The sequence below is a fragment of the Rissa tridactyla genome, chromosome 1, assembly GCF_028500815.1.
Source record: "Rissa tridactyla isolate bRisTri1 chromosome 1, bRisTri1.patW.cur.20221130, whole genome shotgun sequence".
NCBI lineage: Eukaryota > Metazoa > Chordata > Aves > Charadriiformes > Laridae > Rissa > Rissa tridactyla.
In genome coordinates this window covers 122948095-122974446 of record NC_071466.1, presented here as the reverse complement: position 1 = coordinate 122974446, position 26352 = coordinate 122948095, and the positions used below count along the sequence as shown (strand labels likewise).

Sequence of the window (26352 nt, the reverse complement as noted above, 5' to 3'; positions counted from 1 at the left end):
CTTCTCCCCCCAAAACTGTATTCATGACAGCCTTTCTTCCCTTCATTGCACCCACTCTCCAGCCCAGTAATTTCAAAAGCCTCCTTTCTGTAGTTATTAAAAACAAGCAAGCCAGCAAAAGAACAGAAGGAAACCGAAACTTGTTTCAACACTGCAGTTCTCCTCCCCCAAAGCAGATGATCCTTGTCTCCATGCTATTTACATTTGTGCGTTAAAATTTCTTGCCAATTCATCAAACCACTGAAATACAGCCCTGCTCTGTCCTTTTCTCATACTTTATGACTACTCCTTCCCTTTCTACTGTAGCCCAAGCTGCATCAGAAAAGGTGGCCTGTGAAAGGCAATCCTCAGTGCTGGTGCAGGGACTGCAGCGCCTTGCGCAGGCTTTGGAGCCCACCTACCAGGTCACCCCGTACCCTCAGGAGCCTGCACAGTAGGCAACAGGACAACCGTGAGCACTTAAGCAAGAGGGACAGTCCAGCTCATGCACTTTTTTCGTCACGAAAGTTTCGAAGCCAGACATATTTAACTCCCAAGATTGTACTAGCTGTATCTATGACAAAGGCAAAGAACACTAAGCACAAAATAATTATTTGCTGGAGAAAATAAATAAGTAACACACTTTTATTACACGAAAGGAACTAGAGGATGCCCACTTTTACTATTAGACAGGTAACTACGGTAGTAAATGTCCAACTAAAGCACTCTAATAAAGCACTGAAGCTCTTTCAAAAGGCTTCTAGACTGAAGAGTTCAGGTTTGGGTCGGCTTTCCAGGCTTACCTGATTGGAACAGTTGGAATTACAGGTATTAGATGTGATTGCATTGAGATAGTCTCCAACTGCTTACATTTAATTAGCCTCGTTCTTCTCACCCCAAGGTTCAAGCAGGCAGTCTTCCTGAGCTTTAGGACAAGGGTCACTCGGAGTTTACAGTTTACCTTGCAGTTAGGTCCCCTACACAGCAAAATCCTAAAATTTTCAAATTTCATAGCTCAAATTGTTCTTCATTGCTCCTTTAGAGAGGAAAGCGTGTGTGTAGGGAAATCACGTGAAGAGATCTTGAAGTAACAGCCACAGTTCAACTCACCCTGAACACGCCGGCAATTGCTAGTAACGGTAACTGCTCCCATCAGCTCAGCTCCGCTGAAGGGGATGTGCGAGCAGAAACACTTCCAGACAGGGCTTACAGCCTTCTCTCATTTCTCCACTCTCAAACGAATGTCAAACACAACTTGAGAAGATCTGGAACCTATGCAGTCGTACTTCAGCAGTAACACAGGAATGCCATTTCAGTGTTGTGAAGACTGACTAGAAGTATGCGTTGCTCTGTGTTTTTAAAGGTACACTAGCAGCTTGTTATTCCTCAGCTCCTGTTTCCTCCCACAGCATACAGGAGTGACAACATTCAACGGCTGAAGTTGGTCAGCCCAATTAAAGTTATCAGAGGGCAACCTACATACTTTCTTCCCCAACTGGATGACCTTCTTGAGGAGAAACACCCAAGATCTCCCAACCAAAACCAGCTGCAGCAGCATAAGTAACACTGAGAACATTCCAGTATACCCAATAAGTAACGTCAGGGGAGAGAGGGTGTAAAGGCAGGGAGAGAAGCTATGACTATAAATTTATGGAAGCGACAAGAAAATATCTCACAAAAACAACTTAAAATGACTTTATTTTTTAAGTATATTAGCACAATATTTACAAAATTGTTTCATAAATAAAAACATTTTCTTGGGTAAAGACTATAGATCTATAGATATTTAAAATGTCTATATATTTATATATACACACATACATACACACACAAATGGAACCATACAGTTATGAACAACTTTGGTTTTAAATTACTGGTGGGAAAGGGCTGGGAGTAACAAGGACTCTTTAAACTCTTGCTTTTAAAGTTATACCTCCAAGATATCCAGAGCAGAGCCCCTAGCGCAACAACAGGATGGTGGGTTTCTCCCATTTCTGAGGCAACTGACCCTGCAGCCTGTACATGGCCACTGAGCTCTTCATGTTTCGGCAAAGCCTAGTAACAGCTCGGCCTCATCCCACAGCAACACAAACGGGTTCAACTGCAGTTTGCTTTACAGAAGTTAACATAAAGCTATTATACATAATGGTTCTTATAAGGCAGTATACCTCAAGAGAATTCCAGTTGGGTTTGTTTTTTATTCCTCAATGGCTCAACTTTCAACTCACCAGAGGGAATCACTAGTTATAAATAGGGAGCTCTGCATGGTACTTCATCAGGTAAATTCTTACACTGAATTGTTAATGGAGAGTAATCTCCCATCTTTAGGTAGAGGTTGCTGTGATTATGGAAAAACCTGTATCAAAAGATACTCAATCTTCTGCTCAAATCTTCTTATGAATGCTCCCACTGACAAACCTGAAGGCATGGAACTAAGTGTAAACCATACGTGCTTCTTAAATGTTTTATCATGTGAATAACCCTCTTCGCTGTGGCCCGTTCCACTGACTTTAGTAAGGGCTGGACCATGGGTTCCTCTAAGCAGTTCGGTCCTGCAGCCCTAGCAAGAGGGCTGTTTATGAGAGTAAATATTGTAAAATCAGATACCTCGATTTTATTTTGTTGAATTCTTGATGCAAGGCGTCTGCATCGAGACTTGGAGCTCAACATGCAGAGACCTGAATCTCTGCAATGTGCACCCACAACATGGATATGAATCTTAGTTTGTAACATCCAACTCCGAGATGTGCCAAATTACTCAGAATCTTTAAAAACATGGATTTTATTACATTACTGTTTGGCGACAGCTTTCCAAACAAATTGTTAGAAGGAGAAAACCATGTGTGCCTTTGAAATATATTACCTTAGTACTAATAGGAGGCAGTGTGAAGATTTCTACAAAGATACATAAAGTCCAAGAGAAGCCAACTATATTGGAACGATTTTCAAAACAGTTGTAAAACGTGGTAAGATCTCATGGAATGTGCGAGTCCTAGAAAATTGATTTTTACCCATACCACTTACATATATACACAAACTGAGCCTCCTTGCTTCTCATCAACTCCTCCGGCTTATCCTCTATTTTATGTATTTGTGTTGTAATGGCAGCACCACAAACTTGGGTCAGAAATGAAATAGCTCCTTTTTCCATTCAAGAAAACAGATTTTAAAACTCTGTCAAAAATACACTAAATAGGACAGCTCCTATTTTTTATGAAGCATCAATGAGTTTTACAAATTCACTGAGTTAAGAAAATCTGAAATTGCTTCCAGTACCACACACTGCACGACATGAACGCACAAAAGAACCACATTCAGCATGAAAATTACTAGCTGCTGTGCTCCATAATTCCAGTGCTGAATTAGGCTCAAAGAGCTGAGCAGTTTCTCACCAAAGAACACAGAAGAGGCACGGAGAGCTCTCTCACTGGACTAAAATATCGGTCACCAGAGCATATATGACTATGGCCTATGGAGAGGTCTACTACTGTTTTGTGGAATTCTGAGAACTCGGTGAATAACTTAAGGAGAGCTGGGAGTAAACTTTGTACTTACGCAACTTTGTGTATAAGGATTTTATTTATCTTTTTTATAAAAGTTTTGCTGACTCTCAGAAAAGATGTATTTGTAAAATCTCTACTTCCTGCTTGTATCATAGACACATGACCGTACCTTGCCCATGCACACAAATAAAGAAAACAATAGTCTAAATGGTATTGCAATCTTTGGGCTGTGCAGGCCCATTACCAAAGCAGTGACTAATGATAGTTTTTGAAAATAATACCACTAAGTATTACTGCAGGGAGACCCTGTAGTGGGCAAACAGTGCTTTTTGTATCCTCACCCTCAACCATACCATTTATACCATAACAAGAAAATAAAGATTACATGTGGGCAAACACACATGTTCCTCGCTACAGCTGCTGTGACTATAAAATTACATCATTTATATCAAAAGCACTTTTGCCACACATGCAAAACAACTAGTTTCCTGAATTTCTTCTCTTTGAGTAGTGCATCTTCAAGGCCACGGTGTATCAACAACGGTGTACTATTCACGTATCACATAACTCTGCAGTTCTGGGGAAAGAAACAAAAAAAAAGATTGTCTGGGATGAGCAGCAACATTTTGTGCTCAAGTTACAGCTTAAAAAAAAAAAAAAAAAGACTTTTTATTTCAAACTTCGACAGCATGCTTAGCACTCAAACAATGGAAAAGTGTGGTACTAACAGCAAGTGATGTTTCAGTCTCTCCACAACAGCAAAGTGGACACTGTCTTGGAGCTCCAACTCATGAACTGGAGTGAGCTGTAGCGTCTCCCAGCCTTAGCTGTCTGACCTGTCCTGTCTTTACTCTTAAATGATGGTTTACTTTCACGTGCCATTTTGCAAGCTAGTGTGCTTCAGCATCTGACTCATCCCTTCAGTGTGTGAACTTCCAAGGGAAGGTTAAGGTAGAAAACAGGTAGAGCTCAAAAGGTTCCTGCCTCCAGCTTGTGTGTCAGAGCCCTTGCCTTCTATCTGTAAAACCTTCTGTTATGTTTAGGAGCCATCTTTCAAGGCAGAAAAAGCAGATGGACTTCTAACCTTACCCTAAAAGTTCAAAAGAAATGGACAATTAGCAATTTCTGTGCTTTTGGAAGCTCTACATCAGCACTTAAAAGAGGAGGCAGGTTTTTGTAAGCCTAAATGAGACCCAAGAAGAAACAGTCAACTTATTTAAAATTGGATCTCCAAGAAAAACTCTACCTTGCTCTCCAAGAACAAGCAGCAGAATGCAGTAACTGTATCCATCCCACCCTTATCTCCTTTCTGGTCAGTTTTGAATGCAATACGCTGCCAAATATCTATTTGTTTCCTGATCTCAAACTGCTGCCATGAAGAACGAGCAACAGTCACTTCTGAAGAAGGACCTACCTTCCACTCTTCCTATTTCAGATTATACTAACTGGTATACATTTTATCAATGCATTTAGAAGACACCAGCAGTTGTCCTTTGTACTGCAAAAGTGCCTGTATTCCTACTGGTTTAGAAAATAATCCTACAGCATGTTTGGATGAATCAGGTAGTAGTCATAAGTAACATAAACCCAGCAGTACCTGGTATTTGTAAGGAAGCCTGTTTTTAAAATCCACTGACATAACTTTTCCCAATTAGGGATAACTAGTACCTCATTTATTGTCACATTCTCAATTCATACCTTCTAGAAGTGGCATGGTATAAAAATATTTTAATTTAGAGTGACCTTACTCTTTATCCTGACTAGTGAAATGTAATTTGATGCAGGAGTACTAGGCTAAGGGTCTAGAGATACCTTGTGACAAGCTTGCTCAGTTTCCAGCAAGAAACAAAAGTAGCAATAGCATCAACATGTGCTCTTTTATCCTATTCCCATGAAAATTATATACAGCTTCTGAATAGGAAAAAAATCAGTAAAAGACTGTTTTCATTTTCAAACCTGAGCATCTAATCCAAAACTTAAGATCTTCAATGAGAGCTTAAATTTTAAGCTCTCTACAATCTGGCCAGGCAAATTCTGTTACTCTTCCGATGGATATGAGCTGCAGGAACCAAGAATCTTGGCAAACTTGGCTACTCACTTTAGGTACCAGTTTGGGAATTTTGGGCCAAGTTAATACAGTCCCTCTTGTTTCATGGCTTATTATAAATTATCAGGAGTCTATTTACACGTAGTCAGTGTTGCAATCTCACAGGCTGTTATAAAATCAGAAAGGACTCATCCCAGCATTGACATTTCAAACCAGAAGAAATCTTAAATTAAGCCAGGACACTGCAACATACATCTTTGTTTACCACATTTGGTAGATCTTTAAACATCAAGCATAACCAACAGGCAGAAGCCACAGTGCACCTTTAGATCTTGAAGTTCAAAATTCAGGTTTGTCAAAAGTAAGTTGAAGTTATGTGAACAGTTCTTAAATCTTATGCAGATGTGTTTCAGTTCTGTTTGTTTTTAAACACTACTATCTGACCCTGAAAAATAATAAATTGCGTAAAATCCAATTGGAATGCAAACAATCTAACAAAACCCAGAGAATTTAAGTAACCTCTAAAGGGGGCAAGGGGGAGATAAAGTCTACTTTTAAACTACTTTCCTGTGAACTTCCATGGGAGATGACCAATTAAATACGTAGAGAAGTCTTAGTTATATTAACAACAACAACAAAAACAACCAAAAAACAAATACAACAACCCACCACCAAGGAAACAGTCCATGCATCTTAAATAATATGTAACTATAAAGGAAGCATACAAACTATTTGACTTTCCACATTCAATCAGAAACACACTATTTAATAGTTCTCTCACTGACTTATCCTCTTCGCTGTTTAGAAATAAACATTCTTCCCCTATGTATGATACAGAAAATACGTATGCTTTCTTTTCAATGAAACATAATTTGAGTAAGAACAGCACTTGCACTGAAACCTGTCCTCTAAGTTTAGTCATATTAGCACTGGGTAACTCTGAACATCAAAATCCCCGAATACATGTTAATTAAAATAAATATCTGGAGATATATTTGGACTTACCATCATTCTAACATCACTCCTTTTGCATCTTTAAAAGCCAAGCAAACAGATTAGTAATGAGCCAAACACCAAGAAATGCTTCATAATTAATATTCAGATTAATTCTAAAATTTGGGTTACTTGCTACTGCCCAGCATGCCAATTAGTGAACAGAACAGCAAAAATAAAAATAAAAAAGTCAGAGTCATTCCTTCCAAATTTCCCCCATCTTAAGCGCAATCAAGAGTAGCCCAACACCATTGCAGAGTTTCTCCAACCCAAAGAAATATCAAAAGAATAGAGTGACAAGGATAGAATTTGCTATAATCGTAAGTATTCCACCAAGATAAAATGCCCATGAAGAAGAATTAACATTGATTTTCAAGATCTGTCCCCTCTTTTCCTCTTAAAAGCTGGACTTTTTGCAAGGTGAAGAGGGTGGGTATAATATCCTGAGATACTAGATTTGTCCTAAAACCAGCCAACCAATGCCACTAGCTAGCAAAGCACAGTAACGTACAACAGGGGGTCTGGAGCTGCAGGCATAATTTCATCGAGAGATCAAATTCTTACTAACTCACAGAGCCACATAAGTTGACATACCGATCTGCCATCTCAGTGATGTTGTATTGAGAACTAAAATTATTTTTTTGACCTTTTTCCATAATTAATCCCTTCATTAGAAGATAAGCCTTGAATATCACCTACCATTTAGTGGTTCTTCTACAGCTTTCTGCAAAACATTTAAAAATATATATATGTATAAAAAGCCTTCATGTTTACTTTTGGCTCGCCACAGTTAAATTACTCTAATTGACATATACAGTAAGTAGTGATTCTACAAAAATGAAGAAAGCTGAATGTTAATAAAATTAATGACTAGAGTTCTGAAAAAAAATAAATCAATCAATAACTGCATTCTCCAGATTATTTTTCCCCCACTGCAAATTTTTCCTCAGATGAAATACCTCTAGGTGGCAGCAAAAGGCATGCAGATACTACTTTTAAGCTCTAAAATCTAACTGATATTTCTGTGATTTGATCAATGGTTAGTAATAAAGCAGCATTGACTAAAAAACTAAAAAAAATAATAAAAATAGCCAAGCAATCAAGTGTAATCTCCTCAAAAGGAAATACACCACAATTGTGCATTTAGTTTGGTAGACAATAATCAGAAACACCACATGCAATCTACAGAAACATTTAAAAAAATAATAAGGAATTCCTTAAGATGGCAGATTTCAAAATACACATCTTTTCCCTTCAGACTCAAGAAAATATCAAGCATCATTTTTTAAGTGTGCCCCATTGTCAAAATTAAGCACTTCACCAATAGTAATTTTTCCATAGTCTTTAGATTACACAGAATCAAAGTGTACTTTCAAAATAACTTTCAAAATAACACCTACTTATTGCCTCAAAGTACAGCAATATACGCTGAACTGCCCTTGGTGGAAATGAGAACATATTAATACACTTCATTTTCCACTAGGTCTTTCCTTAACTTATGTAAATTCATGGGCACAAATTATTGTCACCTGAATTCCTCTGTATCTGGCCTTCCACTAACTGCAGCTGCAAAACCCATATTTTTAGTGGCTGAGATTTCCAATGACCTCCAAGTTTTAAAAATGTCTTTGATTTTATTCCTGTCTCCAATTCAGAGAGTAACATGGTGTTCATTACGACATAATTGTGGCTATTACTTTATTTGTCAAATCCTCACTGCAGTGTAAAACCTTGTGAAGAGAACGGCTCATAAAGAGAACAGAGTTCCACAAAGGATATTATTTAGCATTTAATAAAATAAAAAAATAAAAACATATAATAAAGGTAATTTACAACCAAAAAACTAAGTTTAAAAAAAAAATATCTCCTCTTGCCCTGTTTGCTTCCATTCTACAGGTTAAAATAAGCGTGTTAAATAAAGGCAAGATTGCATTTCGAAAGAAGAGTATCCGTAGTACATTTCTCAGCTCATTTTTATAACATAATGAACCCTGTAAACCTCCTCTGTTTTTAAATTTTTTTTTAAACTCCATGCACTGATTTTCCTTCTGTAAGTACGAGACCAATTCTATGAAATATTATTCCTTAAAATGAAAATGGATGAGAAAAAGCAAAGGGAAAAAAAAAATAATCTCTGCTGTCCTAACTACGGTCAGCTCTCCTGCCCCACTGTTAGAAACCATCTTTCTTTAACAGCTGGGTCTCAGGCCATAGACTGAAGAAGAGATCTGAAAACACGTCTCAAATAATGGCTATCAGTCAAGAAATGGGATGACTTAGAATTTGCCATACTCCCCTGCTACAAGGAAATTTTACTGGTATTTTACAGTTGTGCCTCTTTACTTGCTTCTGCAAAACTCCAGAAACCAGGCAGCTCACATTCATGGATCACTAGAAAGCACTGCATAAGTCTATGAAAATTACTGTTTGAGGAATGATTACTCTAGAATTCAAACAGACTGACTGAAAAACCTTCTTTAAAAAACACAAAGTGCTTTTCCATTTGTTCTGTGTGACCTAAAGGCTCTGCTTTCAGATGGTCTCATCAAATTAAGGGGCACTATAGTAAAATAAGAAAAGAAAAAAAGATCAAGGCTACAGCACTCGTATAGCTGGGAATGCAAGAGAATTTTAAAGAGTTCTGATGTAGAAGACCATAGGAAAAAAACCCAACCTAAGTCTTTGTTTTAAGCCACCTAGATTAAAAAAAAAATTCAGTGGTATTCTGCATTCACCTTAAGGAAAAAGCATTTTCCTTACGGTGAGCAAAAGGTCTTTATAAATTCATGTGAAAGAGTGCATTGTAAAAGAACACCAGACTTCCCTTCACATCCACCACCTTTTTGTGACAGCCCTTGAAACTCCATTTGGGCGCAACAGCCAGAGTAGCCATCAGGTAAGGGTGGCAATTACAGTACTAGAGACACACTCAATAGGGACAATGAAGACCACCAACTCACTCAACATTAGACATCTGTTACACAGCCAGAACTTTTGCTTGCTACCAACCTGGTCTGAATTCGAACTAGTGAAGAAAGGTTCAGTATCTCACTACAATCCCCTGAGCCATCTAGTCACCCCAAATTTATTAATTTTAAGCTTACCCCTGGACGAGGATGATCTTTCATTCTGGGACCTAAATAATTGCAAAAGAGTGAGCATGTCATGATCGACCGAATAAAAATAATCTACTGATGAAACGTGGAACAGAGCAGCAAGAGACAAAAATGAAGCTTCGTCTATCCAAAACTACTTAATACGATGATCTGCAAATTCTTAAAGCCCCTAAGCACTCCTCTGTTTACGAACTGAATAACCTTATCATGTACAGTTTGTGAATTGTCTCACTCATGCATTCAGCTCTAAAAATGAATTATGCTACACACTACTCTTTGTGCTTATTTTTGGTGTGCTGGAATCTACCCAACAGTCACATTTGACTTCTTCAGCTAGCATAACCAAACTACAAGTGGAATATTTATGCAGACACATAGACACACATCATATATACAAGTAGTCCAAAGTCAATAAAAATTACTTTTATTGTTGTTAAAAGGCTTGCTTCATCTCTGTCACATTTTTGACTCATCTTCATCTCAGACATCAAATATTAGGCATTCTGCCTTAATTTCTTCTTTAATGGAAATCCTCCCTGTCTCAGGGTCTATTCTGACCATGCCTACACAAGGTGTGCATGTACTAAACCTGGAAGACTGCATAGTTCAGTGCAGACCAGGGTCTGCACTGACTGTTTACACATCAGCGCAATATATCCTCAATTGCATGGTTCTCTGTCCAAACTAACGAGCTGTTTGAAAAGCCTTCATGCACAGCTTGAGACAAGGAAGTCACACTGCTCTCAAATCCAAGATGTAAAGTCCACATAATATGCTGTGGTGTACCAGCATTCCAATCACATAGCATTGCTGTATTCTTTGCTTATTTAGCAGGCCTGACTGGCTTTTTCATCTTTATATCTCTCATCTTTTTGAGATCTCGTGAACAGACCTGTTTCTGAAACAAAGTATTACTAGTCTTTCCTCCTGGCTTTTAAAATTAAGCATAAGAAAAAATAGGATTCACTAAAACGAAAGGTGTGCATTCAAATCGCTCTTATTTTAACCTACCTCTAACCAGTGGAAATCACTAGGCAGACTTTTCTTCTTTAAATTCCTATTTTGATAAGCTTTTGTGTGCACCATCCCATAACCCACTCTAGAATCCTTGAAATCCTTTTGCTCTCTTCATTCTAAGGTTCACCTAGCCAACTGTATAAATGAAGAGCTTAAACAGTAACAACAATCCTACAGTTGCAACACTCGTACTTAAGAAACCTGGCTGTGTTGATCTCAAGACAGTTTATTATGATAAGCTGTAAATTTCTTTACTCAAGATTCCCCACACAAGCTCTATGAAACAAAGCCAATATATACAGACAACTTTTCAGTAATTTTTTTAACTATGTAATTGTGAAATCACACCTTATGTTCAAATAAGCTGTGTCTACCTCTGAAAAGTACAATAGAGAAAATTGCTCTTCCGAATATTGAAGTGCTAGAAAAAAATAATGCGGAATATTAGGTGCTACTTACCCATAATAAACACGTAACCCAGACTAAGCAAATTTGCAATAGCCAGAATAGCTAAGCCAGCAACGACAACAGACCCATGTATCGGAGGACAAGCTGTTAAAAACACAATAAAAGAAACTGTATCGTCTGACACAAGTAAAAGCACAAACCTTTATTTTGGATATAACTGAATACTAAAATAAATAAGCCTAATAAAACCAGATGTGATTCATTTCTCTTTCAAAGCTATCCCAGAACTACTTCTGCATCTTTCTTTTTCTATATACATTCTTTAATGGTACAGAGGCATTTACTGATTTATCCTGCTTAACTATACTAGCATACTACAGTTTAGCCATTCTGTCATTCACTGCAATCAACAACATTCTTTCATTAATTAAATTATTTTAAATTTAAACTTATATCTTCAATCCCATTTGTTTGAACTATAATTGCATTAGAATTACAGAATTCAACACTGTTACTGATAAAAAAAGAGTAAAAAAAAAAGGGAAGAAGGGAGCAGAATATGAGGGCAGTTCTGAGGCAAATCCAGGCCTATCACAGAGCAGGAACAGGCTACTATTACCCAACCATAGTTGACTGTACAAACTCCTTGTTCTCTGATCCTTGTTTCCAGGGACCTGAAGTCATTGCAACTACCTGTGAGCTCAACCTAGGAGGAGCTATTTCTGCTGACACTTAAGGGTCATTGAACTAAACTTCCAGGGACACAAATAACATCTACCTTGATGACGATAACATCTACCTGTGAAAAGGTCACCCTGAAAAACTAGGGAGACTTTCCATTTGAGCACATAATAAAAACATCCTCCATTTTCTATTACTCTAGGGGATTAATGCTTTACCAGAAATCTCCCATCAGTTTATTTTACTACTACATTTGACAACACTTAAGCGTCCCTCACATATACTTCTGTAAATACTAAACAATAAGCATAAAACTCCAAACACAACTCCACTGAAAGGTGTATCATTTCACCCAGATCAGCAGACCTTTAGAAACCACTTCAAGGAGAAATAGTTTTTCTTAAATCCCCAACCAAATACAAAATGAACAATGTCTCTAAGAAACAATAAGCCAGGGCTATAAAGTGCTTCCAATGAACATGAGTATGTATTCTACTACTAAATATACTGCCAAGGATGCCTAGTCCTAAATTCACCCTTTTCTCTGCTGTGGGGTTTTCTGGTGGGCAGAGTTCCAGGAAGGCTGGCAGGGTACAAAGGGAGGGTACGAGGCAGGGATAAGGGGTAGCACTGTGTGTGGTATTTAGTTGGAGTTCTTCTACAACAGTGACTGTTTTCAGGGCTGAAACAGAATGCCAGCCACAACCAGACTTAAAACAGTCCAAGAACACTTCCAAGTTTACTGTCTCTGCATTTGCCTTTTTAAGCTGTTACAAAGGTATTCGTTTCCCAGCGACTCAGTTATCAGTCGCATACAAGTGGAGATCAACAAAGAATTTCTGATTTATTCATTGAACATGAGAAAGTCATTATGACTCTCGTTTAGCTTCTAAATACCCTAGGCCTCAGTAAAAATAACATTAATAAAGGTCAACATTGGTTTTAGGTGACTCTTCAGGGCACTAACTGTTGTAAAATTAAAACAATTAACTTTTCTTTTTTTGTTAAGCAACGGCTCATAGAATGCAGTCATGCTGGATGTAGTCATACTAATGAAACTGATATATGTGATACTGCCTTTGGGCTATTCTTCTTTCACCAGATAAAAGAGCATTAAGACAGTAATCCTAAAGTACGTTTACAGAAGTTACTCACTAACGTTCAATGTAGTGAAGCCATTTTCACAGCATTTTAGTGTTACAAATAAGCAAACATCAGGTAGGGACAAAAGTAAAAAGACACCTTTACAGAAGAGAAATTGCTTACCTGAGACACACAAAGCAAAACCAACCACAGCAATTACATAACCAAGAATTTGCAGACCTATCAGAGCAAATGTTGCTTGTGGTAGACTACCGAACACTGGGAAAGACAGAAAGAGAAACAAAATTGCAATTTTTCAAAGACTAACTAAAGGGATACAAAATGCAGATCATTCCCATAAAAACTAGCAATCAGACTCTCCTAAATTCCAGGCTCAGCCAGCCAGCGTGATAACAAAACAGCTATGCAAGTCACTCAGTGCTCTTGATGTATACACACGCACAGAAAAATATATGTATATATAAATAAAATTATAAATATACTATAAAAATTATAAATAAAGCATAAGCAAAATTAAATACACATGTTCTGAGAGTTAGTTATTCATCCCAGTCCCAAGACCTAGGAAGGAAGAGCAGGAATGGCTCAGATGTTCTACCCTAAATCTCATTTTTCAAGCAGGTAACTTATACTTCTTCCCTGAAGCAACTCAGGCAAACAAACAAGGTTAAACATTTTGTTTTGAGATACTATGAAGGTCAGGAACCCAGCATGCTATGGTAGCACCTATTTATTAAAAAAAAAAAAAAAAAAAAAAAAGAAAACAGTATGTAGACTTGGGGGAGGCTCAGTTTTTCAGTCAGTATGTTCTTGTGCTAGTGAATAAATACTCACCTATTCCAAACATAAAGTATTGAAGCGGTACGAAAATCACAGCAGGGACTACAATTAGGCCAAGGCCAGTTTGATTCTGTGCAGTATAGCCATCTGCAAACATTTATACAGAAATTAGTAAAACAGAAATCCTTGATTGGAGTAAAGCACAAAGCAAAAGTAAATTGTTAGTATCATCAAGTTTTTAGGGTCCAGAAAAAAATCCCATTGAACACCAGAAGTCAGTCCCTAGCCCCTAGCATTCACTCAAGGCAGCAGGACAGAAAATAGAAATAAATTTGGAGTCTCTATCTCCCTATGATCATCTGAGGGCCTGACACCCACAATGCTGTTTTTGTTGTATTCTATATTTTTTTCATTTTAAAATTAGTAGATAGCTATTAATAGGTGGTACTAACTTCCATACTACTGCATGGAAGAGATTAATTTGTGCTCTTATTCCCTTAAACTAGGCAGGCAATTTTAATACACTTACCTTGGACAAAAAGAACAGTGCCTACAACAGCAACAACTATGGAGAAGACAGCTGCTACAATAACGCCCATTCTCTTCTCAGGTCCAATTTCATATTTTAATGCTTAAAGACAAAACCAAGAGAGACAGAGAGGAAAACAATCAGACGTACGGATTATCTCACTAAAATACACAGATTTTATGATTGAGACTGTTGTCCTAAACAAATAAACAAAGTCCTAAAAACTTAGAACTATAAATACTACCAAGGTATCATTTGTTTTCATTGTTTGATATGGTTAATATGGCTTACTCAGATAAATGAAACCCGGCACTGGTGTTTTAGTCAAATTCTTAATTCCATCTTCTGTGTAATTCAGGTGATATGTTATCAAAATAACTTTGGGACATGGTACTGGTTAATTCAAGTAGATGCGCTACTGACATTTAAATAATGTTACATTGAATTTGTTACTCAGGTGAGTGTCAGACAGGGATTTCAAAATTCCAGGTTTAATTCTCTTCCCTGTGACACTGTATATCACCTTCATGCCCAACGGAACAAGGTGATGTTCCCATCTCACCAGAATGCTTTGAGAATGAGTAGATATGGGCTGACCTACATATTCGGATGCCATAGACAAGACTAATTTTCAGTAAAACTGCACTGCTAAATAGCTGCCATCTCAGAAATGGTTGATTCTAGTGGAGGGTTTCAAAGCAGCAGCACTTTAGTAGTCTTTGGAAAAGAAGGAACAGTACAAATACATCATCTTAATACGCCGTGTTTGTTTCTGCCTCATACACTGCTAAAACTAAGACACAAAATGAGGCAGCTCTTGCTCCAAGCTTGAAAATTAATATACCGCGAATCTTGGTGTATGTTGAAATTGGTAATCACAAACAGAGAACAAATACTGCCAGTAACTTCAAAAAGAAAAACAAGGAACAAGTACAATATTAACATCCCACTTACATGCACTGCATAAGCACAAAAAAAGTATCATGAGGATACAGTAAATATTCTAGAGGGTACATGTAACAAAATCTTTAATAGTATCTTATCTATGGAAGGGTCACAGCATACTCTCTTGTAATTAAAACTCAGTCGTTCATTATATTCACATTGTCTAAAGCAACAAGACCCCAGTCATGCTCACAAGTACTATTGTCATTTAAACCAAAAACTTATTTGGAATAGTAGTAATAGTAAAAACTTCCTGCATATCTGTACTGGAAATTCATATTTTTTCCTATTATAAATATGCTAAATAAGGAAAGCAAGACACAAAGGCAAAAATACGTAATGGATATGCTATACTTAAATCCTAAAAAACAATCCTGTAAGCATATCAAAAAACCCCACCACAAACCAACCAACCAACAAAAAAAACTCCAAGAAAACAAACCCCCCATAAAACACAAACCCAAGAAAACATATATTCCAAAGTGTTACACAGAAAAATCAAGCCCAGTTTAACAAACTATTTAAAGGTATACTGTAGCATTGCTGGATTCACAGGTTAACTAAACCAGTGCAAATTAAAGGGAAAAAAACTGGCTGGATGGCCATGCCCAAAGAGTTGTGATTAATGGGGTGAAATCCCCTTGGTGGCCGGTCACCAGTGGTGTCCCTCAGGGCTCAGCTTTGGGGCCAGTTTTGTTTAATATCTTTATCAATGATCTGGATGAGGGGATTGAGTACACCCTCAGTAAGTTTGCAGATGACACCAAACTAGATGGGAGTCTTGGTCTGCTTGAGGGTAGGAAGGCTCTACAGAGGGACCTGGACAGGCTGGATCGATGGGCCAAGGCCAACTGTATGAGGTTTAATAAGGCCAAGTGCCAGGTCCTGCATTTCAGTCACAACAATCCCAAGCAACGCCACAGGCTTGGGGGAAGAGTGGCTGGAAAGCTGCCCAGCAGAAAAGGACCTGGGGGTGCTGGTGGATGGCCAGCTTAACATGAGCCAGCAGTGTGTCCAGGTGGCCAAGAGGGCCAACAGCATTCTGGCTTGTATCAGGAATAGCGTGGCTGGCAGGAGTAGGGAAGGGATCGTGCCTCCGTACTCGGCACTGGTGAGGCCTCACCTCGAGTGCTGTGTTCAGTTCTGGGCCCCTCTGTACAAGAGGGACACTGAAGTGCTGGAGCGTGTCCAGAGGAGAGCCACCAGGCTGGTGAGGGGTCTGGAGACCAAGTCATATGAGGAGAGGCTGAGGGAGCTGGGCATGTTTAGCTTGGAGAAGAGGAAGCTGAGGGGAGACCTCATTGCCCTCTACAACTACCTGAAAGGAGGGTGTAGAGAGGTGGGTGTTGGCCTCTTCTCCCAGGTGAATAATGACAGGACCAGAGGAAAAGGTCTGAAGTTGCAGCAAGGGAGGTTTAGGTTAGATATTAGGAAGAGTTACTTCACTGAAAGAGTGGTCAGGCACTGGAACAGCCTGCCCAGGGAGGTGGTTGAGTCACCACCCCTAGAGGTATTTAAGAAACATCTAGATTGGGCACTTCAGGGCATGCTCTAGTGACAGAGATTGTAAAGGTTTGGGGTTTTTTTTGTGTGTGTATGGTTGGACTCGATGATCTCAAAGGTCCTTTCCAACCATGAAGATTCTATGATTAAGTTAGAGGTAGCACGATTACTTTTCCCCAGAGAGGTCAAAGACCTCGCAATAAAGTGCACAGATGCAATAAAATCCAAGCAGGCTCAACTTACTTAGGTAAAATGACAATGCTTCTATCAATGCTTATTTCAGGACAATTATTACTTTCCTATCAAAATGCTAAAAAATGTTAAAGTTCTGCTATAAATGGAAGGCAATGACAACTCCTGGATATATCAGAAACTCCTAAACCATTATGAACAATAATGAAAATCAGGAATCTAACACTATGGAAATAAAATAATTTAAAAAATACATATTAGTTGTCAACCTCTGACCATGGATGAACCTTTGAAGAGTCACGTACCACTTTCAGAGGTGCATGAAGAGGTAGTAAAGGAAATTATATACAGATGGCTGAATATGTATGTGATTACTATGAATCACTCTGAGCGCGAGTTCTTTCCATTTCTTATGGACTCGCCTCTAACCAGCTGGTTTTTTTTTTTAATTTTTTGGAAGTCTACAAATTGAAAAAGGCTGAAAAAACCTTGAAAGAGTGATATAACAAATTGCACCACAGGGGACCGTGTAAAAGACTAGGACATAAAGCACACTCTACATTGTATACATGTTGGACACCAGTGTATAAAGAACATCTAAAGATGTCTTACACTGGTGAAGCATTGCCTCTGAAAACATCTAACAAAATCAGTGTTAGATTGTAACTCAGCCAGTGCTAAAACACTAATGAACAACTTTATATTAAGAAGACAACCCCATCTTTTCTAATACTGATTTTATGACCCTAAAATGAAATGTGTTTCTATTTCTAATAATTCAGTGTCATGGTGAACCAACAGTCAAAAAAACCTTCTTTGTTCTAACCAATGACAGTAGAAATTACTATTTATACCCCACAAAAATTACACATGTGCAAAAAAGCTCATTGTTTGCAACAGTACTGGCAGCAGAAACATCACCATGTGGCAGACTAGCTCTAAACACAGACTTTTTAGGCTGCACGTCACACCTTTGTCTACAAGGATATATATCTGCTAAAAATCTTAACTCCGGGAAGCAACCTCTGGCCTCCAAGCAAATAGAGCAGACTGGCCCAGACCCTGCTGCTTAGGGTTAGACCCCAGCACCTGAGTCCACACTGCATGACTGGGGCACCACGTGGCACGCTGAAGCCCCAAAACACATCTTTTTGATGAGTTCATGTTTGGTTTCAGTTCAAAGGTCCCAAACTGCAAATGTTATGCCAGACGAATGCTTTCACAGCTTGATGCCAAAAACGTACGTTACGTGTCCTGAAAGAGTGCAAGGCTTACTGAATAAGGAAATGGAGTACAAAGCTCCATTTTTTGTAGCACAAAAGAGTGTAGCTTGGTGTGCTCTTATTGATCAAGCCTGTAAGTAACAGTGCTTATTAGGAGCTACCATATACAAGTTGAATCTCTTGTAATATTAGCTGATTCATGCCAAAAGAAAGCCCAGACATGAACATAAGTAACACCGTGTGGATGATCAGGAGAGGGATTCCAGAGCAAACCAAACACCGTATCATGTGACAAAGTAGGCAAACCACCCTTCTGAGTATCATCTAGATCAATTCCACCAGACACCTTTTAGATGTAAGCACTGTCTTTCATCTTACACGGATGATTTTATGCAAGCAAGTGATTTTAGAACAAATCAGTAATTGCAAAGAATTAAAGAGTCAATACTTACCAACAAGAATTAACTGAGCCAAACACAAAGCAACAATTACAAACAGCAACGCTATGATGATAGCCCTTTCCACTAGAAGAAACCATGATCCTAGAGAACAAAAAAAGAAAAATGGTAGGAAGAAAACAAAAACTGAGGTTGTTAGCTTTACATTTATTGCTCATTTTAGGCTATGCTCTAGATTGCTCAATACTCAATGTAATAGTTAGCATGAAGAGTTATAATAGGCTAAGATGACTTCTACCTATGTATTTTTCACTCTCATCTTGTGTGTGACAACCTACTTTTTCAGTATTTCTAGTTGCCCTAACATTTTCCAGACTGGAGGTCTTAACCTCCACTGCAGCAGAGGACAGGTTTATGCTACTGTATGGCAGTACAAGCTAGTTAGCTTGTGGAACTACAAACAGCACAGTAGATCAGAAAAAAATGGTGTATTTAGGCTAAGCAGGGAAGCTGGGCAAGATATGAAAAGTCCAATTTGATGCTTCCCGAGCTATTCTATTCTACCTCCAACTGCCGTAATTCCTGAAATCCAGACGTGTGGTAAGGAATACAGGAACTACCTAAGTGAGAAGGAAACACTGCTTTGTTAATTTTAGAGATCATACATTTTCCTTTAGGTCTCCCCACCATCATCCATTTAGCTTTTCTTCCCCTGCATCTTGGATACCTTAGGCTGTTCAGTCACCTGTGCTGTAAGACCGTGTAAGCCACCTTCTAACAGAAAATTCTGAAAACATCTCCACTGAACTAGAAAATGCAGTTGATTCTTACATCTCTGCTCATAACTTCATTTACACTCACCCAGTGGAGTCCAAAGTCTCCATTTCTTACATTATACCGTTCCTCTGCCTGCACATTTGCTTCCAAAGAAACTTCTAATCTTCATTTAGACGCATACTCCTTGCACTTACTCTCCATATTTAAAAGCTGTATCTTCAGCTCCAGAAACATGGAATGAACTATTGATACATCACAACTTTCAATGACAAGTAAATACCTTGAGGACAGTTTCAAATTCACAAATTCCCCTCTTTCCCCCTCCCCCGCAAGGAGTCACAGAAGAAGTTACTATAGTTAGAACATAAATACAAGGCAATCGCAAAATATGATAAAGGCAGAGAAATGGAGGAATATCTGCCAACTTCCTTATCAGCAAAAGAAGCCTAATTCAACGAATGATTTCATTACATGTTTTGCTTCATTTGCATTTTCAAAAAAGCAACAAACATTGAACGGTAACTTCAATGCACAGTTGCCATTCTCTAGATTAGCCAAATCTTACAGGCAACTCCCAGCGATGTTAACTGACAATTATTAACGAATTGAAAGTATCTGCAAGCAGAGACTGAAAAGCAGCTTCACTTCCTCTACAGCATTTCCAGATTACACTAACAGGTATTACAAATAGAAAAAAAAGCAGACATGAAGCCTGGTATCTGCTAGAACTTCAGCATGCAACATGGAACCACATATGGTCCAGTCTTCAAGTCTAAAAGCACTTATTGTATGGAAATGCTTGCAATACTGCGGTATATGCAGCATGCAAATAAGAGAAACAGCTGAACACATTTTCTTGGTAATACATTTTGCTTACTCTGTTGCTTCATAGCAATTAGGTAAACTCCTGGTGAAAAGTATTATTTTGAGAGCCAATCGAAGTCAGTTCCAAACTAACAAGAGACACTTACAGACATGCTGGGGAAGAAGAGAGAAAACAAGAGAAGAGGGAAAAGGCAGAGGAAACAGGTGAAGGAGAGAGGAGGAAAGGAGGCAAAGGAAAGGAAACAGAGGAGGAGAGAGAGGAGAACAGAGGAAAAGGGAAGAGGAGGAAAAAAAGAGAAAAAGGGGAAACTTTACGGTCACTCTCCTGTCATAACTGATCAGGAAAGAGTGTGCCCAAAGACAAGGGTACTAGCATTTAAGTCTTGCTCACTCTGCTACCCGCTTCCTATGTGAATCCAGGAATTCTATAAAGTGAGATGGAGAATAGTTGGCTCTTATATGACTATCTTTGTATAAGCATCAATTTGAATATATTAATAGTGACAGCATGAATTCATTGCTCTGAAATGGCAGAGTGAAGACTAGTACAGGATTTCCATTATTTACTAACCCTTTTCAAAACTCACTTGCTACACTTTCTTCTATTAGCTTATTATCTCAAGAGTCTCTCTAGAACACTGAGGAGCAAACAGAAAAAATTGTGCAGAAGAACTTAAAGAGAGAACAAGCAACTGGTTTACTTTCAGCTAAACACTCAAACATAACACTACGTTTTACATTTTCTGGCATATACTCTCAAACTAATGTGACCTCGCAACTATAAATTCTTCACCAACCACATTTTTCCTTTGGTGTTGGGGTACTTTCCTCGCCGCAACTGACGACTAGAAAATGAAATTAGAAAAATTACATCAGTTTCCCGCTTTGTAGTCTTTATACAGCTTTCAAAATTCTAAACACAGAATAAGTAAAAATAAAACAATAAAACTTGCAAATTAGGACTTGATTGTATTACTTCCTCAAGCCTTGTTTCCTCTTGTAGAGCTTAACAGTGAATGGCAAAAACAGTCCAAAAAGGCTGAGTAACGAACAAGCTACAAGAGAAGGAAGGAAACTGCCTATACACCTCTTCCCCTGTTTTTGCGGTGTTCTAAGAACCAAATGATTTTGCAGCATCCTCACTCTTTCAGCGGCTGTGCCCCTCTCAATCCATTTCAGGATCACATTTGCTTTGCAGTGTATAGGGTTAACTCAATAATTAGACCCAACCGTGAATTACACCGCCATTTGCAGCAGAACACAAGTAACGTGTCTGACCTTCATAAACATTTTAATGACAAATGCAAAAACTAGTAGCAAAAAGGTCCTAGGACAATTCTACAGTGCATGGGTAAGACTCCACGTGCTATGCAAATGTAACATATTCAGTGCTTCTGAGAAGCCTTCCAGAAGCAAGTCTCCTGTGCAGAACAGAGAAACAATATGCACATATGTGCAGCAAAACTGTCACTTCTGCAGAATACTAGACAGACTGCACATGTACAGCAGATCCCTTTATTCAATAGCTGCGGCACTAGAGCACATGGGCTGCATCTGACAAGATAAGGTAAAATGGCTCACTAGATGCAAAATTCATCACTTAGTCACCATTATTTTAAACATGGCCTTCTAAAGATGACATTGAATACCAGACATCCCTAACAAGTTACCACCTAGTAGCATTTTCAACCTTGCTGGAAAACTGCATACTTTCAGATCAAGTTTTACAACTCTTATACAGAATTTCTATTAGTTCTATCTGTAATTTTTCAGCGTAGCTAAAGACTGCAAGATGCAATTTTTCAAAGAAAAGATCTCTGCAGCCGCTGGATGTATACAGTTCAGTATTACAAAGATATTAAAAATATCTTTCAGTATGTAATGCAATAACATAACCATGCTGAAAATATTACCAACTATATAATCTAAAAGATGCTGGAAAGCATATATTGTACTCTGTAAGACAAGTGATTTTCAGACATTTATTACAGAGTGAAAAAATGTGTTCAGATCTTTCCCACAGAAGCTCTCCCCTATAACTTAATTCAAAATAACTCGCATTAGCATTCAAGTTAGAAGACTTGTGCTACGTTTTTTGTATTTTCAATTTAACATAATACATTGTCATATTAATTATTTTTCTCTTTCCCGTAAGATTTTGCTTGTTTTCTCTCCCAACAAATTCTAAAACAGTGGCAGGCAACTCACCTGAGTATTTTCTAAGTTCAACTCTTGTTTCTCCTTCTCTGTTTGATTCCGTTACTTCACAACTGTAATTTCCAACATCTGCTTCTTCACTGTTAAGCCTTAGAGAGGCAATACCCTTGGGTAAATCCACCAGAGATACTAAGTTAGCTGATGGAACAGTTGAATCTCTGAAAAACTCCTTTCTTCCTCCATCAAAAGAGAAAATTGTTTTTCCTTGTCTCTTCCACGTGACAAACATGACATCTGGATTGTTCTCATTTAGATTAATCACATGGCAAGGTAAAATCACAGTTTTATTACAGTTAGTTTTCTGAACAACATCTGTCACATTAAACATCAACTGGGCAGAACCTATAAAGAAAAATGAAAATTGACACATTCAGAATGATTTCTTAATGTACAAGAAAAGAAAGAAAAAAGAATTACAACATGCCATTTGGGAAAACAAAACACTCCCGCGAAACCACAAAAAGAGAACCATGCTTTAAGGGAGTAACAAAAGAAAGGAAAAAAAGCATTATTCTAATTCTACCACAGCGCTATACAGACTTAGCCATTCTCACATCCGTTTAATGTACAGATACCATAACCTATCATAAATTTTAAAAAAAAGTAATAAAACTTTGGACTGCCACTTACTTGGACACTTCCTCTAAAACTCCATATGCAGAAATACTGCATTAAGGCCTTGTTTCTGCAAAGCATACACATAACACTAACCACAGGTTGTCCCACTGATGTTCAAATTTTTGCTGCTGATCACACAGGTATCTAAAAATGGAGGTCCAGGCATCAGCTCCACACCAGCATCCGCTATAGTTTGTTAAGGACACAGGGAAAAAATTCTGCTTTTACACTTCTGAGAGAAGGCAGGCAGGGCAGCTTAATCAACAAAGGTTTGTCATTTGTTCCTTCTTATCTCTGAAGGTGGAGCCAAATGCCCATAGGTTTAGAACACTTCTTGCGAATTCTCTCTTTTCCTTTCTGATGGACGAGGTGCACACACAATACCATATATTACATAAAATCATTACTTACTTAGTATTTGAGTGTATACACAATAGAATTGAAAATGGAAATTTTTTAAGAAGTGTCCTGTATTGTAAAGTGTTGTGATTAATGCTACTAACAACGAAATTCAATGCAGGTAATGAAAAATCACCATCACACAGAATGATGTTATCACTGCTAGTTTTTATCATTTCTCTCACACATTGCACCACAGTTCTAAAACAGCCGTACTGACTGAACAGTGCTTCAAGAAAGACCTAAATCCTATGCCAAGATTTTATCTGAAATGAAGACCCATTAACCAGTTCTTGAATATACCAAAAATTATAACATCAGTATTTAAATTACACCAGGAACCAAAAGAAAGAGGTTAATTAAACTAACTTGACTGCAAAGTATGAAGGCTTTGAATCCTTATTTTCTGTATTTTTCCTCGTTTGTGTGAAATTATAACTTAGTTAATAGCTTTCCTAATAGTCATTATTCCCCAGAGTTCCAGTGGCATTAATCATTCAAAATGTTTGACTATATTCACCTGACAAAATCAAATATGGGAAAAGACACATATTGTAAAACAAGACCACAACCCCTAATACTGTAAGCACACAGAGTTACAAAGTGGAGTAGCTCCAGTGACTTCAGAGGAACTACTGGTATTCAAATGTCTAAACCAGCTCAGAGTTGAGATATGTATTTGATGACTGAATTCAATGAGGGGAAAGGGAGGAGAAAAACAAAAACAAACAAACAAAAAAAAAAGTTGTGTTGCTATTTGCAGTAGCCCATTTTTTTCAAAGCAACAGTCTCAGATCAAATTTAAAAAGTACATATCCTTGAAACATTGATTTAATATTCTCGCACAAATCACTGGATTACTACGAAATATCAAAAGCTTATAATAAACTGACAAAATGCATTATGTATGACAGCACTTAACAATGAAGAAAGAATTATTCTCTAGTTTACTCATTGTGTTGCATTCTTTAGACTGTACTTCAAAAAAAATAAAAAGTAACAAAAGCAGAACAAAGGATAACTATTGCCAAACTGTGCACTAACAAAAAAAAAAATGCAAGCAATTAAAAGCTGTAGTGTTTCAGTGTTTCTTCCTGAAATAAATTTCACATCTGTTTTATTTTAACACTATCTCACAACAAAAGGTTTCTGAGTGTGAGGTTGTCGGTTTTGGGGGTTTTTTTCCTCCTTTAGAGCTAGTACATTTACACTTTGTAGGAAGAATATATTCTCTGCTGGCTCCAATCACTGGGAAAGGTGATCTTCAACTAAAGAAAGCAACTATACTTCCAAATATTTACCAAAGTAAATTAAAAAAAAAAAAACTTGAAGGAATTAAAATAAATCGATCACAACTTTCTCACTAGTATTAGCACAGAATGGCAGGGAGCTGTACATTACTGATTCGACGGGTTTGTGTGATGTTAGCCTATAAGGGCTGGCATATTTTGCCTGAAGCCAGTGAAGAAGTGCTCATGTGAACTGCTCCACCAGCAGAGTGCTGGGGAAATAATGAGCAGGCTGCAGACAGGCACCAGCAGCAGCACACAGGCAAATATTTGCAGGTTTTGTCCTCTGCAAATCTGACTGCTTTAATAGAAGGTGGTGTGTGTCTGCTATCTCACTAAAGGGAACCTGACTGCTTACTACACATGGCATTTCCACTATCAACTTCTGACGTTCTTCTTGTGGGACGAGAAAGTCATCAGAACCCTTCGGCAACAGTTCCCAAATCCTCCACGCAGTGGACTACTAGGTGGCCTCCTAGCCTCAAACTTTCTCATGGATTATCAGCTTAGAGGTGTCACACAAAGGTGACAATTTTAGAGCCTTACACTAAGCAGTTCAGGGGGGCCTGCTTCTGAAGAAAATGCAGTTGTGAAGCCGTCACAGAAAAGTTGTTTCAAATGACACATGCAGTGCAAATTCAGGAATACTGCACATTATGCCAAAATTGGCTAAGCCTGGTAGTTGCACCTGATGGACACCTGCATTTCTCACTGACTACAAAACACACCTGGGGACTCAGCATTTAAGCCAGTCCACTGCTAACTCGGCAACCCAGACATGAATTTTGATGCTAGTTTTAAACACGCAGCTCTAGATGTGCTGCTTACTGACAGGAGAGCATTTGCACCTCAGTGAAAAGCGCCCCAATTTTTTTTAGCTCTCCCTCCCCGCACCGAGTTTCTTCTGGAGGCACAGAAAAATAAGAAGTTAGATTGCGAGATGCCATTTGCACGTCAGTGACACCCAAACTTCTTTCAAGACCGAGAAATTTCGTCAACCCTACAGCAGACGAGCAGTTTGATCGTCGCCAATTTCTTCAAGAAGGGGCATTAAGCTGCCCTGAACGCTACGAGGCAGTACAAGACGAGGAGCTTTGCGCTGGTCACGGCGTCCCTCCTCCCCCCCACGACTTCTGCGAGAAGCCACCCACCCCCAGACCCGGGGAGGATGCGGGAGGCGGAGGGGCGGAGGAACACCCCACACACACCGTAGCAGCGGATGGCGACCTACAGCTCAGCACAGCGCAGTCCCACACACGCCGGCTGTCACCCTCGCCGCTCGGTGGTCACCAGCCACGGCCGGGAGCTCCGGGCAGGCGCGATGGGAGCCCCCACGCTCAGCGGAGGAGGCCCCGCGGGACCGGACGCCTCACGACCCGATACGTCCCCTCTCCCCCCCGCCCTTCTCCCGCCGCCTCGGCGACGCCCGCCCCTCCCTTTCCCGCCCACCCAACGGCTGCAGGGGGCCGGGTGAGGCGGCTCTGCCCTCCTTTCCTCAGACCCCATGGGGCTGGCAGGGCGCCTGCACAGGGACGCCGCTGGAGGCGGGAGTGGGCGGAAAGGCGTCCCGGGCCCGGCTGCCGCGGCCCCAAGCCGCAGGGGTCGGGACGACGGAGGGAGAGAGGGAGAAAGGAGGGAGGGAGAGAGGGCGGCGAGAACTCACCGACGCCCACGGCGCTGAGCAGCACCCAAGCGGCCAGCTGCCACATGGCGAAGCGGCGACGGGGAGCGCGGCCAGTCAGCCCAACGGCCTCCGGAGCTGGGCGCCGCAGCGGGCGGGCGGCTTCGCGCAGGGGGCGGGGCGACTGG

The 26352-nt window shown here is 39.2% G+C and overlaps 1 protein-coding gene across 8 annotated transcripts; it reads right to left on the bottom strand.

The window, feature by feature from the left end:
* Positions 1-1651: 1651 nt before the first annotated feature.
* CD47 (CD47 molecule) lies at positions 1652-26344 on the bottom strand. Of its 8 annotated transcripts, XR_008466757.1 has the most exons (13): positions 26207-26344; positions 22229-22579; positions 20818-20865; positions 18473-18562; positions 14158-14259; positions 13683-13775; positions 13011-13106; positions 11115-11207; positions 9627-9658; positions 7222-7246; positions 6535-6562; positions 5853-5974; positions 1652-4059 (listed from the first exon to the last, which is right to left on the bottom strand). XR_008466757.1 is itself a non-coding variant. In XM_054203928.1 (12 exons), the coding sequence occupies exons 1-11, from the start codon at positions 26250-26252 to the stop codon at positions 6537-6539; spliced, it is 1002 nt and encodes a 333-aa protein (XP_054059903.1). In that variant the 5' UTR covers positions 26253-26344; the 3' UTR covers positions 1652-4059; positions 6535-6536. The 8 variants fall into 8 exon arrangements, 6 of the variants coding, with proteins under 6 accessions (XP_054059903.1, XP_054059893.1, XP_054059923.1 ...); XR_008466760.1 differs by lacking the exon at positions 7222-7246; XM_054203928.1 differs by lacking the exon at positions 5853-5974.
* Between the last annotated feature and the right edge of the window lie 8 nt (positions 26345-26352).